This window comes from Anas platyrhynchos, chromosome 8 (assembly GCF_047663525.1).
Source record: "Anas platyrhynchos isolate ZD024472 breed Pekin duck chromosome 8, IASCAAS_PekinDuck_T2T, whole genome shotgun sequence".
In the NCBI taxonomy this organism is placed as follows: domain Eukaryota; kingdom Metazoa; phylum Chordata; class Aves; order Anseriformes; family Anatidae; genus Anas; species Anas platyrhynchos.
The window spans coordinates 30433967-30456927 of record NC_092594.1 but is presented as its reverse complement, the minus strand read 5'-3'; the positions used below and the strand labels follow the sequence as shown (position 1 = coordinate 30456927).

Below are 22961 nucleotides of genomic sequence, written 5' to 3'. Positions count from 1 at the left end.
CCATCCGCTCCCGGGGATTTAATTAGGCGTTTACACCTCGGCTTGGAGTAAATGACTGGTAAGAAGAGTTAGGGGGGGAGGATGGAGAGTAGGGGGGGGGGGATGTATCAGCAGCCCCGTTTTGATTGACAGGATGGAGAACCATTGAAAATCCTGCTGGGTAGCTCCCGGGTCGCTCTGAAGCTCCTTTTAAAAATCCTTCTTCAATGCAGCCTCCCGGTAGATGGCAGCTCCGCCGGGCGCGGAGGCAGCGCGCAGGCACCGCGGGCGGCCGGGGTAGGGCGCGCCGCGCTCCCACGCGTGGCGGCGCTCCCACGCGGGCGGACAGGCTGCGCCGCCGCCGCCCCAGGTAAGACCCCCACCCCCAGGCTCCGGATGTCCTTGGGGGGGGGAATAGGGCACGGTCGGGGGGTCTGCTCGCGAGTGGGGAGCTCTCCAGGGGGGGGGATTCCGCGGAGAAGCTCGAAGGGATGCGCGCACCGCGGAGAGGCGCAGCCAGGGCTATAGCGCGAGTCGCATCCTCTCGCTGTCCCTTCTTAATTTTTATTTTTTTTGCTTTATTTGGAGTATATCGTGCTTTTTCACTTTAATTTTTTAAGATGAAACCCCGACTATCAGCCCACACGAAGCCCGCTCCGGTGCGGGTGGGGAAAGCGCAGGGGCCGCGCATCCTTTCCTTTGCCGGGCTCTGAGGGGGGAGTGCAACTTTCCCCCCGATTTACATAATGATGTTTTAATAAGGTGAGAGCCCGCCGGCGGCAGAAACTGCCCCGAGTGGGGCCGGGTGGCTGTGGGGTGGCTGTGGTTTGCTTTTCTTTTTTTTTTTTTTTTTTTTTTTTTTTTCCGGTGCCGCTGAAGTTGAGTGAGGAAGGGACCGCGTGGCAGGGCACGATTCCGGCAGCGCTAAGGGATGTTTTTACGGAAAATCATCCCCCTGCACCACCCTTTTGCAAGGTTAGATGGCAAAAAAAAAAAAAAAAAGGACGGGGACCCGCCTGCAAAGAGCTAGGGGCCCGACCCCCTCCCCGCTCTGACTTTAAGAGGTATATAAATCCCGGACCTGCGCTGTCAGGCTCGGGTGATAAATTAAGGGCTTCGCAGTCGAAACCTATTTACACCTCCATTATAGGGCTAACCAAATGGGGATCAGCATGCATATTTTTACCGCAAGAGATCTCATACATCTCCGCCAGAGTCGCCCCTCGGGCCATGGGATAACAGCTCGGGAAGGGGCGGGGGGGCGCAGCCAGCACTTGGTCGGGAAAAAAAACTCCGTGTCCCGGTGGGTGCCGGCTGCTGGGGCACCGCAAACCCGCCGGGGGGCGAGGGTGACCTCCCGGGAGGGGGGTCCCGCCTGGGGATGGGGAGGGCACGGGCTCCTTTAGGCAATGCGAAGCGCTCCGGGAAGTTTCTCCGCCGTGGGAGATGCGGTTTAAGCCCAGACCCGCCGTGACTTTCTGCTTTTATTTATTTTTTTATTTCCTTTTTTTTTTGGAGAAGGGGCTGGGAGCATTCCCCCCACCGGAGTCCTGGGGTCCCCCCAATCCCTCCAGCCCCCCGGCTTTCCCCAGCTGCTTTTTCCGTTGATTTCCAGGCGGATTCGCGGTTCGGGGGGGACACCCGCCGGTATGGGGAGGGAGCGGGGGTCAGCGCATCCCGGGCCAAATTCCCGCTGTCCCTAAGGATCTCTTCGGTCTCTGCGAGTCCGACAGCAGAAAGGGGGAAAATCCCTCGTTTTACAGGGGGATGCGCGCACCCCGCTCCCTCTCCAAACGAAACGCAGAGCCTGGGGGCCGGGGAGGGCTCGGCCCCAAAATCCCTGTCCCATGGAGGGGGGGCTCGGCGGGATTCGGCCCCCAACACGCCTCTCCAGCCGGCCGGGCTCCGGCTGGGTCCTGCTCTCGGGTTCGTCTTCCAGAGCCAGGGGAAAAAAAAAATTAAAATCTTCCCCCCACCGCCCCATCCCGTCCCCTCCGGCGGCCCCCTCCAGTTCCACTTGGTTAGCTCAAGTTTTCCATGTAAATGACAGTAATAAATATCTAATCATGTCCCGCAGCTATCGGCGGCTCGCCGAGCAGCCGGCATTAATGAGACATCCAGGGGAAGGGGGGGAAAAAAAAAATCAGAATTGCCAAGAAAGAAAGTTTTTTCCGCTCTCCCTGAACGGTTGTTAAATGCGGAGCTGGGCGGGGGGACACGGGGAGGGGGCTCCCCGGTTCCTCCGGAGGGGTCACACCGGGGCTCGGCCCCCTCCCCTCCAATTAACCCCCTCCAATTAACCCGGCCCCCAGCCAAGCGGGGGGACGTGTGAGGGGGGTGCCCGGCCCCAGCCCCGGGGGGTTGCGTGTGCCCGTCCCTGTCCCGGTTCCCAAAAAGCTGCTGGGGCCGCGAAGAGGTTCTCCTGTATGGGGGGGTCGGGGCTAAGGCTGAAATGAACCCCTGCGAGCTGGATTTGTTCCCCTAACGCTAAACAAATGGAGTGATTACCTTCTTTCCAAACGCATCAGTCATACTACATTAAGTAGCAGAGAGCTAATTATCCCAATTAGGAGGCTGATTTATAATTAATGGCTTGGACCAAGTGATAATTGGATGTTAATGGATAACTGTTTTGTCTGAAGTAGCCTCCCGCTTCCCCGAAGGCAGGGCCGGAGGGCTTTTTCCCCCCTCTCCCTCCCTCCTCTGCTCTCACCTCTGCCGGGAGCACAAACACACGAGGGGAGAAATCTGCATGGGGTTGAGGGGGGGAACCCCAACACCCCCTGATCCAACTTTCCGAGCCCCCCTCCCATGGGTTTTTCACCGCCTTTCCCCTTTTCGGAGCCGTGCCCCTGGGGGGGCTGCGCCTCCTCACCCCGCAGGCTGGGGGAGCCCCCAGGGGTGCCCCCCTACAGGTGAGGGACCCCCCCCATAAAGGGCAGGAGGGGACACCCCAAAGGGCTGCCCGGGACCGGGGGGGGGTCACAGCGGGGATCTGCGGCTTCTCCCCTCTCCGTGTGCCTCCCTCGCACCCGAGCAACCACGAGCTTTTAGGGCCGAAAATTCGTGAAAGGGTAAAAGCGACTTCAGCTCCGAGCTCCCCCGTGACTGATGAGAGCTTGGATTGAATTACACCAACGCACTCAAGGCAAAAATGTCTGAAATTGGGCTGTCGAGCCGAGCCAGTCGGTGTGGCTTTCCAGCTTTCCCTGCTAATTTCGCGAGCCCCCGATGCCCAAATGGGATGTTCTCCTACTCGTGCAGCTCAGGGGGCTCCTGCAGAGATCTCCCCGGCTCAGGAAACCCAGCTGGTTCCCCCAGCTGTGCAGATGCTGCTTCTCCCCAGCTACCTGCAGGGCTGCAGAGGCTTCCCGCTGCTCGGGGAGAAGGGCCGGGCAAGTTTGGCACAATGTAGGCGCAGGGGGAGCGAAGGCAGCGGGTTTTGTTCCCCGTGTCATGCCTTTCTCCTTTAAAAGAAAGCTTCGCTGGGAAAGAGGGGATGCTAATGAAAGGAAGCCAGAGAAAGCAGCTCCTCTCCCCTCTGTCCTCCCCACCACCGGCCCTACAAGACAAAGGTGCTGCAGGAGAGGTCCGGGACAAGGCTCTTCCGATGCGGCTACCTGCTGGTTTTGCTGCTGCAGCAATAGGTAAGCCCTTTAGAGAGAAGGAGCCCGTGTTTTCTAAGGCAGCACTTAAATTATTCTGTCTGAGGTTTCTCAGAGGCATCCCAAAATTCAGCTCAGGTTGGAAATGTTTCTGGCGAGGCAGTGACGGACGTCAGCTGGGTTTGAGCCTTTTCAAAAGGTTCGGCACTGATGTCCAGCGCCCATATCAGAACAGAAACATTTGTTTACCTTGCTTTGTTTGGCAGAAACATTAAGTAGGAGAAATGCTGAAGAGCAGGGTTACAATAAAACCCCACTTCACCAATCTGACTCAGCTACTGATAAACTAACCTGCTTCTGGGAAACATCCGCTGCCACATGCTTGTTGCACAGCATGGAGAACTGTGAAACGCAGCTAAATGCCCAGGAATTAATTCATGGGGCACCAGGGTTAGGCAAGATCCTCAGGTCTTGTTCCTCCAGTCCAAACACTGCTGGAATTGATTTTTTTTATTATTTTTATTTTTTTAACATTGACTCCATTGGGTTTGGGATCAGGCCCGTGATTTATGATTTCTAAAGCATGCCTGGCACAGCCCAGGCTCCTGGAAAGAAGGTCACTGAGGGAGGGATGGGAGCTGGAGCGGGGCTGGCAGGGACCGGCGGTTCTGCCAGCGGTGGTGAGCGGGTGTTTGCAGCCAGGGGCTGTGGGTGGGCCACAGCACAAGCTGGCTTATTGCTGGTAGCTGCTGGCACAGCTCTCCTGGGAGAGGTTGCATAGAGTGAGTGCTGACTTGGGAAACGCTGCTTCAAACCGTCCAGATGACAAAACGTCAAGTATTTTTAGGGAGAAAAGAGTGTTTGGGAACTCCACTAGGATCCTCTGGGAAGGGGAAGCCAGGTGAGCTGATGGGGCTTGGAGGGGAAAAAATTCTCCTGCAAAGGGAGCTGCAGAAATCGGATGTGTGCAGCTCCTTGATGCCAACCAGCTGCGTGAGCGTGCTGCAGGGCTGTGCATCTCCCTGCAAAACCCAGCGCTGAGCTGCTCTGCCCATCTTACAGCTCCTTAAGGCTCAGATCACCTGCTGGTGGCCAAAACATCTTGCTTATCTTGGCAAGTGTGTTTAATTCTGTATATCTATCCAAATGCTTACGGGAAAGGCAGCATCGCATGTACCCATGGTCCTGCCCAGCTGATGGCTCCGATTTTTGGCCCGCTTTTAGGGGAACAGAAGTCTTTTTCCAGCCCCTTGTAAAAGTCACAGAGCACAAATAGTTTTTTTGTTTGTTTGTTTGTTTTTGTTTTTTAAAGTGGTAGGAGGAAAATTAGTGTTATCCCTTGTAACAAAGGAAAATTCAAATCTTTGGTCTTATTCTTTTAAGGTATTAAAAGTTCTCCACAGTTTTATGACTTGCTGGAGCTCCCTTTTAGGATTTATTCCTTTTCTTTTTCACTTGCCTGTCATTTTGCCTTATAGCTGATCCGAGTCTGAGCAGAAGGAACTGCCACCATGTATTTTGTGAGAGTAGTTTTCAGAGCCCTGCAAACGCCACCCGCAGGGGCAGAGCCCGCCGTACCTGCAGAAGCGGCCAAGGTTCAGGCTTTCAGCTCCCGTTCCCTACAGAATTAGCTCCTTCTTTTGATCTCTCTAAAATCAGCTTCAAGCCAAATTGTGCTTGGTGTCACAGCCTTACAGCTTTTCAGCTAAGCAGCTGACAAAGCACCCAGAAGTGTCATTTTTGTGCCAAGGGAGGCAAGCTCCAATGCTGTGGCACAAACTGCTGCGTGTCACAGAGGTGTGTTCCTCTCTTCTCCCATCCCTGACTGCTCTCAGTTTAGCACACAGAGCTCATGGCTCACTTGATGAATTGGGAGGGGTGGAGAAATTGCCCTCCTGCCCTGCCTGCCCCTTCCTTGTGCCAGAAGCTGCTGCCCAGAGGAAGAGTGGAGGGGACCCAATGTGTGTCCCCACCTCAGCCCAGCATCCCCATCCTGGTCACATCATGGGCAGAAACCTCCAGGACATTGCTGCATCTTCCAGGGGCATCAGAGATTCCCCCAAACCCTTTCACTGACCCAAAGGTGTTCCTTCAGGCCACTCAATTTGACCTTGCAAGTGATCTGCAGCCAAATACGCTGCAGAAAACTGTCTGGGGGGCAGAGAGCAAGGCATGAGCCACCTCTTATGCTGCCCTGAAGGGCAGGGTTTGGGATTTCTGGGACCTCTCCTGTTGTCCACTTTGGAAAATTCTCTTTGCCAGCACTAAGGCGAATGAACTGATGTTTCTCAAGCAAAGCCATTTTCACTACAGCAAAAGGAAGGGCTGAGCCAGAAAAACCACATACAAATACAACTAAGCCAGAAACATGCTTGTTTTGGAAAGGGTGAGGGGGAAAGTACTTTTTTTTTCCCTTCATATAAGCAGCCAAGTTAAACACTTTAAGCCGTTTGTGAAGTCAGTAGTTTGATCGCTTTCAAGCACTTCGAGGCTACTCCACGTGTGGGATTTGGGGAGATGCAGCCGGGGCAGGGCTGTCGGAGCCTGGCTGCGGCACGATGCTGCCTTCCACAGCCACGGACACAACACAGGCAGAGCTGGGCTCTGAGTGCTCCTGCTCCTCGGGGCTGGGCTGGGCTGCGGGCTCAGCTTTTCACTGCAATGTTAGTTGTAAGAAATCTGCCTAAAAATGTGTGCTTTATTCTTTTTTTTTTTTTTTTTTTTTTTTTTCTCTGTTGACTGAGCTGGAAGCAGACCAAGATCCTGAAACTAGACCTGAAGTGATGTTCAGATTAAGAGCTTTTCTTATTCACCCAGGAAAATGTTTCTGCTTCAACACGAATTATAAAATCGCTTATTGAGGGTTGAATGCTGCTCTGAGGGAGTTTTCTACTGAGTCGATCTGCACGCACTGATCGTCACCTGTAAATTACAGCAAGTGAGAGATCCAGCACCACAGTGATGCTTGGTGATGCCAGTCCTGGCCCTATGCTGCAAATCACTGGGATCAAAGTCTTAAAAATTGTGCCTGACAAAAGCAATGACAGTGAGGGTGTCTTAATTCCATTTATTTTATTTTATTTTGGGCTGTCCTTCAAAGTGCACCTCTGCTGACACAGACGCTGGAAATCCTTTTGCCAGGAACTGTCGAATCAATCACTTGGTGCTGTTATCTGGGGCTCTGGGGAGGGGGGAAAGGCAGTTTCACAAAAGCCTTAAATAAAAATCACAGCGACTGATGAGAGCTACCTCTGCCAGCCAGACCCTGCTACCCCAGCCGCTGGCATCCTGGTGCCTGAGCTGGTAGAGCCAGGCAATGAAGCTTCCCCCACCCCAAAAGGGTACTCCAAGGTTTTTTTCTTAAAACTGACACCCCCCTCAGATCCCCTTGTACTTCTGCTGCAAACAAACAAGCGTTGTAAATGCAGTTGCTGTACTCTTCAGCATCAGAGCTCTGAAAAAAAAGAGAATTATTTGACAAGAACTGCTCTTAAACCGCAGTATTTCCAGTTTCGACTGCTAGCAATCTTCTCGGTTTTCAGGAGAAAAAAATACATTTTTCATTTTAAAGGCCAGAGGAAGGTCCAGCTGGCTTGTTGCTGAAGTGGGGTGGAACAGTGATAACAAGGTCGGTCATCGTAGCCAAATGTGAGCTCTGAGGATTTGTGTAATAACTCAGGTTTTGCTTTTGGTGGGTTGCAACTTGTTCAAATAGACCAGGCATAATTAAGATCTCACTCTGCCCTAAGAAATTAACTGCCTTTAGGTCCAGGAATGTGCACAGGTGTAAAAATACTGCAGGTAGATTAGAAAGGGGGAATCGATTTTTAGGAGCTGTTCTCAATTCCTTAATTTCGGCCACGAGAAGAGCCCTCCAGAAGGCTGTTTTTCTGGTGCGTGCTGCTCCCAGACTTTGACGTCTGAATGAGAAAATATGATGTGTTGCAGTACTTGAAGTTATTTATATTTCACCCACTACAAAGGTGAGATTGCCGAAAGTCTAAGGAAACAATCTCACGTGAGGAACAAAAGAGATTTATAGCATGCTGGTTATTATCTTACACGACTTTGGACTTTTATATACCTTAAAGATTTAGGGACATAAGAAAAATAAGATTGAAGAAAACCTCTTGCAAGGATCATTTATTCAGCACCCCCTAGGTATGTAATTCATTTAGTACCAAATACATAGAAACCCTCTGTCTGTGCATAGATGGAGCCTCTTTACTTGGCTGTCAGATAAGCAGGGATGGATTCGTTATCCATCTTGCTGATCTGAAGCATTTCTGAACCAGGACTCAGAGCATGAAATCACACCACACAACAGCCCTAGGAGTGGGGGAATGTTTTGTTGTGATTTTATTTTTGACGAGGCTTATTGCCAGCAGTGGTAACGGGGACAGTGTCAGCACAAACTGTTTTCTGTCCCTCCCTGCTAATAGTGACCAGATTCCTGCACTCGGCACAGAGAAATGCAAGCAATGATTTGCACCGACCGAGCAGGCACTGCCTGCGCTGTGCCGGGCTGGAGGACTGCAACTTTGCTTTTTATGTGCCAGGGCTGCTCCAATTTTTCTGTCACCTGCAGAGCTCCAATTGCCAAGGCACAGGTCACGAGTGAGTGCTGGGTTTTCTTCCACTTTTTATTTCCCCTGATGCTTTTCCCATTGCCAAGCTGTGTCTTGCTTCCAGGTGCAGACCTGACGTGGTGCAGAGCTCTTCCAAAACCCGCGTGCATCTCTGGCTCGTCTCTTTTCATCAGAAATGAACTATGGCATTGAAATTCAGTTCTACCAATGAGCTGTCAAAATCTGGATGTTACTTGTTTAGTACAGTTCATTTTCTACCCCAAACACCGTCCCCCCCCCCCCTTCCAACCCTCCCCAGTTTTCAGAAAGGTGAAATGACTAAGTAACACTCCATGATGTCTATCAGTCAAAAGCAGGCTCTGACGTGCTATCCCTGACTCCTTCAAGAAAAAAAAAAAAAAAAAAAAAAACAAAAAAAAAAAAAACAGTTTTCCTTTTAACTTCATAGGTATTATTGCCCCATTTTTAATGGTGGCATCTGAGCATCCCATATAGGTCAGTGAGTTTAGGCTCAGTATTATTTTGAGTTTGGGATGGTTTGGTATTGGGAGGAGCCAGTTGCAGGGAAAAGAGAAAATGGTCCAAAGCCCCTGCAAAGCATCAAATCATACACCCAGCCTCAAATTCATTTCACTCCACGGCATATTCTTGTGTATGGAAAGTATGGCAAGTATCTTGTCCTTGGCATTTTCTACTCTTACCTGGGAAAAATGGCCAGAATAAACACTTGAAGAAAATTCCTCAGTTTCAACCAGGGAGAGGAAAAAGGGGGCATGTGCATTTATTCCAGGATAACACGCGGAACAAAACCACTGTCTTGGTTTAAAATTGTTTCCCTCCAGAGCAGCGTTGCTGTGGATGTCCTCACCCAGGACGGCTCACCGTGGGGATGAACTCTGTGGCCAGCACAGTGACACCTTGGTTTACAGGCTGCAGGGATCGATACATTTCTCCCCTAATGAGTTTTGTCAGTTCTGTATTTTTGTTAAATGCCTTGTGCCGGCTGGCGTGTGAAGCCTGATGCTGACTGACGGCATTTTGTTGGGAGGGGGGTTAAGGGGTGAAATGCAGAGAGCAGCGAGCAGAAAAAGTCACCCATCTCAGATTTTTGGGTGCAGTTAATACAGCTCTATGTCTTTTTATTTTATTTCTTTTATTTTTTCCCTGTAGAGTGTAAAATGCAAGGTACTTTGCAGAAAACTTCAGTATTATATTTAAAGAATGTTTTATTGTCCTCAGACCTGTTTGAATTACATGCATACAGAAACACAAGCCACCAGGAATAGGAGTTTTCATCTGGCAAGGAAATGTGTGGCATTCCCCTCTTTTCTCTACAGGAACCTGAGGTTTTGGGGGTTGTTTTTGGGGAGAGTTGGGTGGGAGCCGTGCTGCAGCTGTGGAAACGCAGCTCTGCTCCGGGATAACAGGGTTTCCATCCCCGGCTGCTATATGTGCACATCGTTTTGCATCAAATTAAGCATTATAAATGAATAAAGAGGGGTCTGTGGGGAGGTAGGTGAAATTTGGGACTGGGGTGGTAATACTGGGCTCAGAGAAGCCGAGGAGCAGGGAGCTCGCAGCCTGGTGCTGCTGCACGCAGGTGGCTGCGCTCATCCTGCTCCTGGCCGCGGCTGCTCTGAGGCCCTCCAGCCACCCAGAGACATAAAAGATGCATTTGCAGATTTCGAAAATTAAAACCATCTATACAGCCAGTGGGGAGGGATCAGCTTATTTGGTTGCTTAATGAAATATAAAGATTATTTTAACCAGTGTAAGCACTATTCGACAGCTTGTGAAACACAGCGGTGGCTTGATGAATGGCTTTCTCCATTAAAAAAAATTGCTGCATGATGTCTTTTAAATATTTAATTTATTGGGGTTGGAGTGTGCTTGGAGCTGACAGTTAAGCAGGAGCTGTTTGCTGTCTCGGTTAACTTTGCCTATTAGGTTGAATGGTCTCGCTCAGTAAATGCAAGATATCTTCTTTTCCCCCGTTTTTATACAAAACCTAGGGTGATTTTTGTGCTGCACAAGTGGCTGAGAAGCTCTGCTCATCGCCTGCACCACAGCATGCCAGGCTGTTATCATGAAGGCTGTGATGCATATGGATTGCTCATGAGCCCATTGTTATAATTTTATTTAACTTTTTTTTAATTCATACACTTTCTCCTAGGCCACTCAGAAGAGTTTGTTCAAGCACATGTGTACACACAGATGTGTTTTTAATGGTCAAATAACCTGAAATCTCCCTGGAACGAGTGTTTCAGTGGAAGCCTGGGCTCCAGGCACATCACTGGACTGGGTGTTATAGGGATATTCGCCTCCTCTCCCTGTTTGTTCTTCCCTGAATGTGCCAGGTTGGTGAAAAATAAGAGCATGCAAGGGGATTAGGAAATAAACAGGCATTTCTGTGCGATGGGGAGCCAAAGACACTTGGCCTCCCATGTCTCTCTTAGCCAGGCTGAGCCCTGGTGTGGATTCTCTGGTGTCTGCTAGGGACTGAGCTCTGGCAGCAGCCCAGGGTACTTAACAGGCTGTGTGTCCTCACATGGCTGCACAAAAAATGTGGGAGCTCCTCCACCCTGAGGGCCAAACCTGGCAAAACTGCCTCAGGCACCTCTAGCAGTATCCGTGGTGGGACCTGCAGTGAGCTTCAGCCTGGCCTTCCTCCTGCAGGTGATGGGACACGTCTTCTGGTGGCCACACTGACAACACGTGTCACTAGGACACGTTTTTGTTCCTTAGTACATGCCACAATTCTGGCATTGCTTACATCTTCCTGTAGCTTGGCTAGAGCAGAGCAGTGGCATCCTCGTGCATGGTAGCATCCGAACCAAAAGCACCCATTGTCACCCTGACTCAGCTCAAAACAGCTTTGGCTTTCTCTTCCACTGGAACAGGCTCCCCAGGGAAGTGGTCACTGCACCGAGCCTGACTGAATTTAAGAAGAGATTGGACTGTGCGCTTAGTCACATGGTCTGAACTTTTGGGTAGACCTGTGCGGTGTCAAGAGTTGGACTTGATGATCCTTAAGGGTCCCTTCCAACTCAGGATATTCTATGATTCTATGAATAAAGCTTTGATAAGTGTAGATGAAGGTTGAATGAATTATTTTATTTGGGGATGTTTTTGCTTTTCCTAAAAATAAGCTTGGGTAAAATTTTGTAATAAAATATCTTGAAAATCTATTCAAAATTAATTGCTGGGATATGATAAAGAAGATCAGATTTTTTTCTCCCAATTTTCATAACTAGCTAGAAAATACGTCAGACCCCTTTAGATGCATTTTTCAATAAATCAGCTATTGATATTAAAATTATCTGTATGCACTTTTAAGTAGAAGGTAGCTTTTTGCTTATACCCTTATATTGGATATCATAGGAAAGGCTGTGACCAGTAACATCCTCCTTGGGGCACAGGGATGTGCCTAGCATCCTGCAGAGTGATGTGGGAGGTAGGTGCTGGATAGCCACAGCGAGGCTGGATGGTAGATCACCAAATTACCAGCTTTTAATTACTGCAGCTTCTTGGAGAAGACAATACCAAAAGCTTGGGATACATCATCCCCAGTCAAAAGGAAACATCCTAGAGGAACAGGAACCACCCTGGAGCTGGCAGGGCATTAGAACAAGTCCCCTCCACATGGCTTCCTACCTCTGCTTCTGGGCTACAGCTTGGTCTCTGGATGTTAAACAAGTTTACTCTGTGTCCGTATGTCCTGCATTAAGGTTTTGGGGGAGATTATGGGAAATTGGAGCAATGGAGATAGTGGGACCAGTGATTGTCCAGTCCCAGAGGCTCACCATCATTTGCGTCCATTCCTCCTCCTTCACTGAGGGTCAGTCCTTCATGGTAAAAATCCTCTACATGCAACATGAAGGCCTCCAGGCATGAGTATGAGATTAAGGAGTCCCCGCTACTGAAAAAAAAATACAACATATAACAGCTAGATACAAAATTTTGCTTTTTAATGTATCAGGTTCCTCTAAAAATCATGGGAGTCAAGCCACCTTCCTCCAATGATCAAATGATCAATGACCAAAACTGTTTCCTACGAGGTCACCTAGATATCCTGTCTGCTTTCCTAAAACTAGTGCAGCTGGACCTGTTTCTCTGAATGGCCATTCTTTGCACTGACTTTCCAGACGATGACTTACTGGTTTAAGTGGAGTTTTTGGAATTTTCTTTTGTGGAAAATGTTTCACAACATCCTTTCTGATGTCTTATGAACCACAGAAACAGCATCCTGGAGGCCCTCGGTCATTTATAACACGGGTGAATGAAGCATCGCTCAGCTTTTGGGATCAATATTAGTTCAGTTTTACAGATGGTCTGTAAGGAAAAACAGCTTGAAGTTTCATGCAGAGCCCGCTGTAGAAACAAACAAAAAAAAATTAGTTGTTTTGTTTGTTTGTTTTCCAAATAATTTCTTTACTATTGAGCTATGAGACTTCAGTATTTGTTGCAAACCTTAATTCCCTCTTTAGCAATAACGCCTTTGTCCCTATTAAGCTACAGATTTGTTTTACTTTACATTATGAGTTTTCCCCTATCATTTGGGCTTTGTTATGAAGACCCTTAAGAAGCATGGATGTAAATAAATGGCATGAGTGGGTTCAGATAAAAAAAAAAGAAAAGAGTTTGACATCAGAGCAATAGCAATATTGAACAGCTCACTGTATGCAATGATAGGAACAAACCCCTAGCTAGTTCTGGGATGAAGGTAAGTCAGTACATCAAAAGGAATGACAATATTATGTCTTTTATTATGGTATGTATGTAACAACCCTGAAAAATCCCTTCCCATTTTTTGTTCAGCATGTCGTGTACACACACAGTCAGATGCCAGCCTCTAAGCTTGGAAGCCAGACTGCTGTCTTTAACACGTTAGGTCTACAGGAGCTGTTTTTATTCCTGCCCCAGACCCTGCTGGAGCTGCGAGGCTGGAAACGAGCCTTGCACACAGCAGCTGAAGTTTCATCTCTGCATCTCCAAGGCTCTGCTGAGACACCGGGGCGCTGGAGTAGCGTGTCCCTCAGCACCTCTCTCCTCTGGCCGCTGTTTTCCAGGTTGATGTCGCCATGCAGCACTATGGAGTGAATGGTTACTCCCTGCACGCCATGAACTCGCTGAGCGCCATGTACAACCTCCACCAGCAGGCAGCCCAGCAAGCCCAGCACGCCCCCGACTACCGGCCCTCCGTGCACGCCCTCACCCTGGCAGAGAGACTGGCTGGTAAGAACAACTCATGGCTTTTGGGGAAAAAACAATGAGAAGGGGGTGAGAAGGAATTCAGCCTTACTATGTGGGGTCAAAAAGAGAGAATAAAATGACATTGATAACTGTTTTATCAGGGGAAAAACAAATGTCAGAAAGACTGATTTTGCTCTTAGGAAATAACAGCATAATAGATATGAGCATGCTGTGAGGCAGATTTCCCCACCGAGGGACACAGGTCATCCACTAACAGCCATCTTATGCCATCCCAGAATTGTTTGCTCTTCCACGTTGGTCCTTCTTGCAGCTACTTTTCATTTGTCATCTTATTAAACCTTCTTTCATCACCCAAGCTGGGTGATGCTCGCAGGTCCTGCTGGCTCCCTGTCAGCTGTTCTTGTGTTTTGCCTTCCATAAAAGAGCTTTTTTAGTCTCAAAGAAAGTCACATGTGGCATTACCCAGAGGCTGTTATTCACACAGTATTTTTTGCCAGTGGAATGTCAGGGCAGAAGCTGCTGCTCCACAGCATCTGATCTATTTGGCTGTGTTTGACCATGGGTGTAACAGCACTGCGTTCCCTACTGTCATTAAAAGGAAGTGCAAAGTCCGTGTAGTTTTTTATGATTTGGTAGAGAGATTTGTTTAAATGGAGAGCTGAAAATATTTGGTATGGTAGGGCAAATATATCTACATTTCTTTCATACTGTAGAATCACCAGATCTGGCTGAGATCATCAAAGTCTTCTGCAGTGCAAATGGTCAGCAGCTGTCACATCACCCAGGTCAGGGCTAGGATGCGGTGTAGTAGACCAGACCTGATGACAGGAGAGATGCAGAAACACTGCATTAGTACCCTGAAGCTAAAGTAAAAAAGGTGCAATGGATGTGATTCTTGAAACCTTCCCAGAGTGGACACATTTTCCCTGACTGTCTAATAATTTCTCGTCTGCTCTGAGCAAGCTTTCTAGCTGTCTGATATTTAAGGAGAAAAAAATAGGTGGAGTGACTCCTTTCAGCCTATAACAGGTGAAAGAATTAATCTATCCAGACATATTTAGTGGGCTAAATTTAAGAGACATTGGTTTAAGCGAGGTAAGGAAGTAAAAGTTCCAGGACAGTCCTCTGAAGTGAGCAGTACACAAAGGCAAGGTGTCTGTTTGGGTCAGTGAACCACTGCTGACTCCCAAATCTTCATGCCAGTAATGTTTCTTTATCCATCTGCTAAAGGAGGAGTGACCACCTTACGAGGTTCCTCAGACCACTTACTGTGGCCTGTGGGATCTGTGGGGGGCTGTACGGCAGGGCTGGGAGTCGCTGTCCCTATCAAAAGGGATCCCAAGTGGGATCAAGGAGACCTAGACTCTAACCCTGCCTCTGCCACTGGGGTGCAGACTGATGACAGGTGGACACTTTGCTTGTCCTGATAATCCACCTCCCCCTGCCCTCACCCTTTCAGCATGTAGGTGGTCAGAGGGGAGATGATGATCCCAAATTCCATTACGTGCCTCGCAGACCTTGAGTCTCAAGGTGCCCCTTTCCTAGACACAAGATTTTCGTAATCACCTGTATCTGTTACACTAGAGCATGGAGGACTTAACGTTTTTTGACCCTAACTAGGGTAAAAACAGAGGGAGATTTTCTTTAAAAAAATAAAATAAAAAGATTAAAAACTCATATTGTTGACTGGGAGATTCAATCAGTTTTCTGACCTCTTATCTTTAAAATTAATACCCCACCTGGAAACCTTTCTGAATTAAATCCCATAGTCCCCTTCTCTGCTTCTTTTTGGTGGGAAAGGCATTACATACCTACAAGCTGGTTCCTTTGCAGCTGCTTCACATTCTGTTACTTCTGAATATCTTTCAGTGCAGGGTTATAGATCTCATTTGCCTTCCAGGGACAGTCAGAATAAAGCAGCGCAAAAGCAAACGACCTTAAGTCAGAAAACAGAGGTTTCTGATTGTAACTGCAAGGCCTCACCTGCAATTTATATTCTCCTTCTTGCACAAAGCCTGAAAACATAGTTAAAACATTAAAATAATTGCTGGTTAGCTCTCGTTGGAGTGGCCAAACTTAATGCATGAGCTGCCGCCTCTGGGGAACTGGTAGGTCTAACCTCTACTCTCAAAATTCAGGAATATTGCAGCCTCCAGGTAGGGTGTTAAACCAACGTCCTTTCTCCTTATTTCTTGTACTTGAAACAAAATGTTAGCTTTGAAAAGCATTTCAGGGTAGCTTTGGTTTCTGCTCCTGGAAGGTTCCTGCTCCCAGCCTGGCTGCATGGTGCGCTGTGTCTCAGCGCGTGAAGGACGCCGCTGCTGCCTCCAAAGCTGCAGCTATTACCAGGGGTTTAACTCCCCCAAGAGCCCCGATAACTTGAACACAAAGGTCTCTTGTATGCAAGCAAGACTGTATTGTATTTGGCCGAAGACCTTTAGCCCGATCACGTCTTTTCCAGGTTGCCAAAACCACACTGCTTTGGCCGTAGCCCAGAAGGGCGCTACAACTGCTGACCTAGAATGGAACAGCTGGAAGTTTGGAAGAGGAATGCTCGAGCGGTGCAGAGCTGATTTGCTATGCTCGTTAGCTGACATATTTGGAACCCGGCTCTGTGGTTCTGGGACTGGCCTGGCAGCAGGTTTTGTTTTATTGTTTACATTCATGCCACGATGCTCGTGACAAAAGCGCAAAGAAACAGCAGCAAGAGCCTTCATCTGGCTCCACGCATTGATAATGCTGATTTTTCTTCCTGTTAGGTTGTTTTCTAGTGTGTTTATCCCTCCCTTCTACTGGAAGTCACATTCTTAACCGAATTAAAAATGATACCAGACACTGCTAAAGCTCTTTCTGCGTTTTCCTCTTTGAGAGCAAACCTCTCGCCAGACTGAGTATTTCATTCCAATGCTGTAGTACAACATGTCCCAACTTGCATAATAAAGGGATTTTTTTTTTTTTCATTTTAAAATAGCTTATTTTCATTGATTTAAGATCTTTCTACTCCCACTAACTCTTGTGCAATAATAACGCCTGCGGTAAAATAATAAGCCCTTAAATGTGGGCCTCAGATTTTCCCCAGTCTGAATTTCTTCTCTGCCCTCAATTTTGCAAGCGGGGTTTGCAAAGTCAGACCCTCTGAGCAGCATCCCTATTGAGAAGGGCTCAGCGCATGAGCTCTGGGCTTGCAATCAGTGGAGCTGGGTTTGGTTCCTGGCTGCTTTTTCCACCCCAGATGCTGGAGAGTGTCTGTGCTCAGTAAAGCACATGCTTTCAGGCTAAACACATAAGCTCATGAGCTTAAGTGCTTTCCTGAACTGGAGCCCAGAACTGCTCTCCAATATCATGGCTTGAAGACTACGGCGAGCTACATACAAGACACTAAAGAAGGGCCAGCTCAGCCTGGTTTCTGGGAAGATGCATGCCTCCTAATGCAGCTGCAGCCAACAAAACAGGCTCAGGGCATCTCTATTTGAGCTGCATGGCCTCTTCCCAGTGATGAGCACACCACATCATGGCAGCATTGAAGCCTACCAGAGCTCTGCCCATGGCTTCAAGGAGAATATCACACACAGTGTTGGGCTCTTCTCATTACAACAGTGAATCTCCTCTCCTTGTTCTTAATTATGTTTATTAATGAAAGAGCCTTATGCAGTTTATGACACAGTGAGGTCTGCACGTATGCGTGTCCTGCCCCACTGACACTGGATCAGGTTGGCTCACTTCAACCAAATTTAGCATAGGAGTTTCAACAGTTCCCACATCTGTCTTAGGGTTTCTCACTCCAGAATAAGCTTTCTAGCCAGAAATTTTACCTCCTCAGACATCTCAACTAACCAGCAAAATGCATACATGGTTTTTATTAAATCTAGAGCCCATGAGAACACTATTTTGTAGGTTCAGGTTCATTTGGTATTAGCAAGTGCTTAATTCGACTGTTAGCATACAAATTCCAATAATTAAATTGGCCACTTTTCTTGTCTTCCAACGGCTGTACATTTCAAGACATCATTTTGGAGGCACGTTATGGATCCCAGCACCGCAAACAAAGGCGAAGTCGCACAGCCTTCACTGCGCAGCAACTGGAGGCACTGGAAAAGACCTTCCAGAAGACTCACTATCCAGATGTAGTGATGAGAGAGCGGCTGGCTATGTGCACAAATCTACCTGAAGCCAGAGTCCAGGTACTGCTATTTTGTGGGTTTGTGAGTGGGGACTAATTCATTTAATTAATTAATGAATAACCCCCAGAGGGTTGACCATCTCTCTCAATTTTTCAAGATTCTTCTAGTGTAACCAAGGATTTGAGGGGAGATAAAGTTGTCAAAGAGGTTGTCAAAGAGGACAGGAAAAACAACAGCCATAAATGAGAAAGGGAAAAAAAAAAAAAAAAAAAAAGAGAGAGAGAGAGAGAAAGAAAAGAAAAACCAACCCCTAAACCATTCAACTGAAGTCTCACATATGCTAAAGAAATTCTGAATCCACAAGCATATTTTTTAAATTTAGGATTGTCTGAAGTGTACACTGGTTTTCATTTGTTCTTTCACATTTCTTTGGGGGAAATTTTAGAAACATCAACAGAAGTCTACTTATTTATTTATTTGTAAGGCTTTTCTGGCTTTCTCAGAGGAGCAAAAACCCAAGTAATTCCAGCTGCTCTTTTCCACCACTGTCAATAATTGTAACATCTCAGGCCAAGGTCTGATTTTTTTTAATTTTTTTTTTAGTTCCAACTAATGCAACCTGCTGGTAGGGAGGTTCTTGCATTGTTGGGCTCTAAAACACTAAATAACAAGCTTCTCAATGTTAAATGGATAAGTAGTGTAAAACAAACAAACAAACAATTATTTTATATAAATGTCAATATATTTTGACCTTCATCTAACCAACTAAACAACGCTAAGGATATTTGCAAATACGCTTTTTCCATGTCTACTGATTTTAGTTAAAAAATATGGATTCTCCCTCCCCTTCCTTAGATTTGGTTCCAAGATATCAGCCTATGCCTGTCATGACTTATAATTATAATGACTTACTTTGACTTTTCCTTCCATAGTTTTGGTGCAGTTAGAATTATTTTAGAATTCTTGCTTTTATTTTTGAAATTAACATTTAGAGCACAGTACTGTAAGCCAATGCAGTATCGTCATACTCAACTATAAGACGTTCTGTTTGGACACAACAACCTGAACAATTTAGACAAAACAAAGCAGTGATGTGGTTTAGAGAATAAATACAAAGGCTGATTTAATATATATATGTATATATTGTGCTATTTGTAGAAGCACTAATAGAAGGTAGAGCTCTAAGATCCAGCGAAGTGGAGTGATGTTTGGGCACAACGGGCTTGCAGTACCTCAGTGCTTTGTGGTCCCCTGAAGCTCCCCAGCTGAATGATGCTACTTTTGGCATTATGTGTGATTTTCACCATTTTTCTCCCATGCTGTTTGTGGCATTGAAGGTTTGGTTCAAGAACCGGAGGGCCAAATTCCGGAAGAAGCAGCGTAGCCTGCAGAAGGAGCAGCTGCAGAAGCAGAAGGACTGTGAAGGGAGCCACAACGAGGGGAAGACAGAGCCACCCGTGCTGGAGACCCAGGCCACAACGCCAGACACTGAGAAGACCCAGAGCCTCCCAAGCGAGGTAAGCACGGACCTCAACCTCACCCTGTCGGAGCAGTCGGCCAGCGAGTCAGCACCCGAGGACCAGACCGACAGAGAGGAGGAGTTTAAGAGCACTTTGGATGAGGCTAAAGTGGACAAGAGCCCTGGTGTGGACGGCAAGGCTTTGAACTGCAAGAGAGCAAGCCCGAAAGCAGGTGAGGGGATGAATCTTGATGATGGTTGGGGTCTGGACTTGATGTTTCCAAGGGAGATGCTGGTGGTTGGGTATAGCCCCTTATTCCCTATTGTGTGAATGCTTGCAGGTAAGATGCTCAGATTTGCATTTTTGTCCCTGACACTAATTGGGGCCCATAGAGGGCATGATGTCCATTGAAGCAGGAGTGCAGAAAGGGCAAAAGCTTTCTGCTCAGATTAGAGCTTGGGGAGAACAGTGCCCATTAGCAGTGGCAAAGCCACAGAAAAGAGGTCAACCACACGTCTAGGGAATAAGATGCCCGGTGTGGATCAGACACGTCTTAGCTTTTCTGAGCTAACACAACCCTTCCCTTTTGCACTCTTGGTGCAAGAGAGAAGACCGTGCTGCAGTGCAGATCATCACCTGCACCCAGCCTGTAGAAATAACCCCCATCCCCTCTGCCTCCTGCTACAGAGTCTCCCATCAGCGCGACGGTGACGCCTTCATCCAGCAGTGGCCTGGCTCAGACTCACTCCTACTCCTCCTCGCCCCTGAGCCTCTTCCGCCTGCAGGAGCAATTCCGCCAGCACATGGCAGCCACCAACAACTTGGTCCATTACTCCTCCTTCGAAATGGGGACACCATCTGCCATGCCCTACTTGGGCATGAACGTCAACATGGCTCCTCTGAGCTCCCTGCACTGTCAGTCGTACTACCAGTCACTCTCCCACGCTCAGCAGGTCTGGTCCTCGCCCATCCTGCAGGCCTCCAGCTCCCTCCCAAGCCTGAACAGTAAAACGACGAGCATTGAGAACCTACGGCTCCGGGCAAAGCAGCACGCGGCGTCCCTTGGGCTTGACACCCTCCCCAACTGAGCCACCATCGCCCGCGAGATGACACACCAGAGGCTGGCACTAAAAGTGTCACTCCTTGACCCCCTGCCCACCCTCATCTCCTCCCGGAGTAAGGTGCTCCCTTTCAGGGAAAACTTTGCATTTGCTAACGTCTTACTAGCACCGTGATTGCGTCAGACATTGCTACCGGCCTGGTCTTTGCTAAATATTTAACGAGGAAGGGGGAGAGGAGGTGTTTAGGCAGATGAACTGTCCCTCTGGACTGCCGTGAGTTAAGCCTGTCACGTTCAGAAAAAGCCCCCCCTCCTCATCCCTGCGATAATGTGCCAACTGTGTTATATACACCCTTTTTTTGTTGTTGTTCTTGAGTTCTTTGGGAAAACAAAGAGTCATGCTTTGTCTTGTACATAGTTTATGATGTTGAAAGCACCCATCACCCGTGTGTTACTGTCAGTGTTACAGAACTGTGACCTCTTTTGTTTTTATTCCCCTTTTTTTCTCAGTTTTAGTAGCTAGTATCAGAGTTACAAATCAGCCATCCTCCCGACCTCAGGTCGCAGCTAGTTGCTCTTCTTGGGTCAGTGTCCTAAAGAAAAGATTTGCAAAAGAAAAATGATTTTACATTTCACCACTCCACTTCTCTCTTCTCTGCTAAAGCCAATTCTGTAACGGCCAGGAAATGATGCAAAGGTGAATTTCCTGCTTAAGCACTTCTGAAAAGGCAAGCGTTTTTCCTTTAATTTTTAATGGCACTTGTTCAAAGACAGAGGACAAAATGCTGCTGGCTAGGGAGAAAAGCAAAATCCAAATTCACAGGATTATTTTTTACTTGATTGTCTCCTCTTTGATCTTCGGTGAAGTGTAAAGTCCTCTGTTTACAAATTATGGGGTTTTCTTTCTGGAGAGCATTTTGGTCTAGCTTTGACAATAGAGAATAATAAAAACTTTGTATGAACTCCCACTGTGTTCATACACCATGAATTATATGGTTCTTTGACAAAACCATGATTAATGCAAGCTGTGCCTAGAAAAATGCTCCGATCACCAAACTCTACCCTCAAGCCCTGCAGCTTCAGAACCTGGTTAGCAAGTGAAAATGTAGCAAGTGAAAAATATCTGAAATGCTGGAGGCAAAGCAGGTGATAAGCGGGGGCTTTGTATTCTCTGGAGCTGGGGAGGAATAGGTAAACTTGCCAGAACAAGGTTTGCAAGTAACCAAAATTCACCGACTACAAAGTGATTTCAGTCAACAGCATGGGCCTTGTTTTACTGGAATAAGGTTTCATTTCAGGAATCAACCCAGAGTGGTTTTCCTTGTTGAGAAGCAATGTTTCTGCTGATCGAAATTACTTTTTTTTTTTTTTTCCAAGCCAATCCAAATTATTACATTTTTTTCCCAAGCCAAATAAATCCTTTGAACCCACTGCACCGAGCAAAGGAAGGAAGAAATTCACATCTAATCTGATATTGCCTAGGACCAACAATCCAGACCGGCTCTGTGGCAGGTGCTAGGTTTGAATCCAAAGGGTGTCAGCCGGATCTGCCACTAATGAATAGCAGAGCTGGGCTAATTTGCTGCAGACGATCATCTGGTCCATACTTGATTTAAAGAAGTGTAGATGCAGCATGTGCATAGCCTACAGCCCCTCTTGCTCCTGCCTTGCTTCATACCAATGCAGAAGCCATGGGTCAAATTACCTTTTTAAACACGGGGGGAAAAGAGTGTTTTTCAGCTCTACTAATGCCTCTTGAAAAAGCATGTAAATCCTGTAAATTGAGACGTAAGAATAGCCAAGTTTGGTGGGAAATGAGGGTTTTATCCCTCATAAAGCCGTAGCAAGAGCAGAGCTCTGGAGGGGCAGTTCTTTGACCACACCAGATTCCAAAGAAAATGGAACATCTTCCTTAACTAGTTCTGTTCTGCAAAATACTCTAGTTTTGAGGTTTTCTCTCCTGCTTTAGTTTTCCTGACTTTGTCAGATCAGGTCCCGTGACCAGCAGAATTCTTTGCTTTGCCAAAACCAAATGTATTTGTAGGAAGTAGATTTTTGGCTGACACTTTCAAAGGACTCCGACTAAATTAAAACCTCCAAAGCACATTTACTGTCTCCAAAAAGATCCTTTGAACATCCCAGCTTTCACTTTTGTAGCAGTGGGTGCCTGTCACCCAAACTGGGGACACCAGAATAAAGCTATATCATGCAAGGCAGGGACACGGAGCACAGGAGATAAACTCCCTTGACCCAGCACTAGATTTGTTGTGATCCTCCGTGGGAAGACAGGACCTCCCCACCAAGCCATGGGACAAGACTCTTCCCTTTGCCTCGGTGCAAAAAATGATTTTAATATTCATCACCTTCACACATCTCACACTACTCCGGTGTTTGATCCCCTTCATCCCCTGTGATCCCTGCAACAGGCTGAGCAGACACCAGGAACTTCCCAGATGGAGCATCTGGACATTGGGATGGTGCCAGCCCAGCCCAGAAAGCAAACGGGGGGAAGGGACATCTGGATCTCTGTCATTCCCTGGGGACCTCAGTGCAGTGTCCTGCTCATCTGCCTCTGCCTGGTGCAGCTGTGTCAGAATATTTCTTATGTTGAGATTATTTTTCCCATTCTGAATCAGGATGAAATTATCTAATATTTAAAAATAAACTAGTGAAAAAACACTCCACGCCTTAAATCTGTATAAGCCCACTGAAATATTTTATGCCAATTTTGGTTATCTTCTTACAGTCAAAATTAACCAAAATTTCCGCAATGAGAGTAAGCTTACAGGTAATGAGAAAATTGATTTGGAAATGCAAAAACTAAGAATTTAGGCTCCTAGCTTGTAAAAGTTCCATAAAGAATTATTGTCAAAACAGACTCTTTCCTGCGAATTGTTTTAATGCCTGTGGGCTTTAGGACTTCTTTGATTAAA

At 47.3% G+C, this 22961-nt stretch overlaps 1 protein-coding gene across 5 annotated transcripts; it reads left to right on the top strand.

The window, feature by feature from the left end:
- The first annotated feature begins 195 nt into the window (after positions 1–195).
- DMBX1 (diencephalon/mesencephalon homeobox 1) lies at positions 196–22671 on the top strand. 5 transcript variants are annotated; one of them, XM_072041795.1, is made up of 6 exons: positions 196–349; positions 13243–13408; positions 15849–16028; positions 17390–17568; positions 18846–19200; positions 19656–22671. In XM_072041795.1, exons 2-6 carry the CDS (start codon positions 13255–13257, stop codon positions 20054–20056), a joined length of 1269 nt encoding a protein of 422 aa, XP_071897896.1. In that variant the 5' UTR covers positions 196–349; positions 13243–13254; the 3' UTR covers positions 20057–22671. The 5 variants fall into 5 exon arrangements, with proteins under 5 accessions (XP_071897896.1, XP_027319335.1, XP_071897898.1 ...); XM_072041797.1 differs by lacking the exon at positions 196–349 and adding an exon at positions 846–954; XM_072041796.1 differs by lacking the exon at positions 196–349 and adding an exon at positions 3010–3626.
- Positions 22672–22961: the final 290 nt, after the last annotated feature.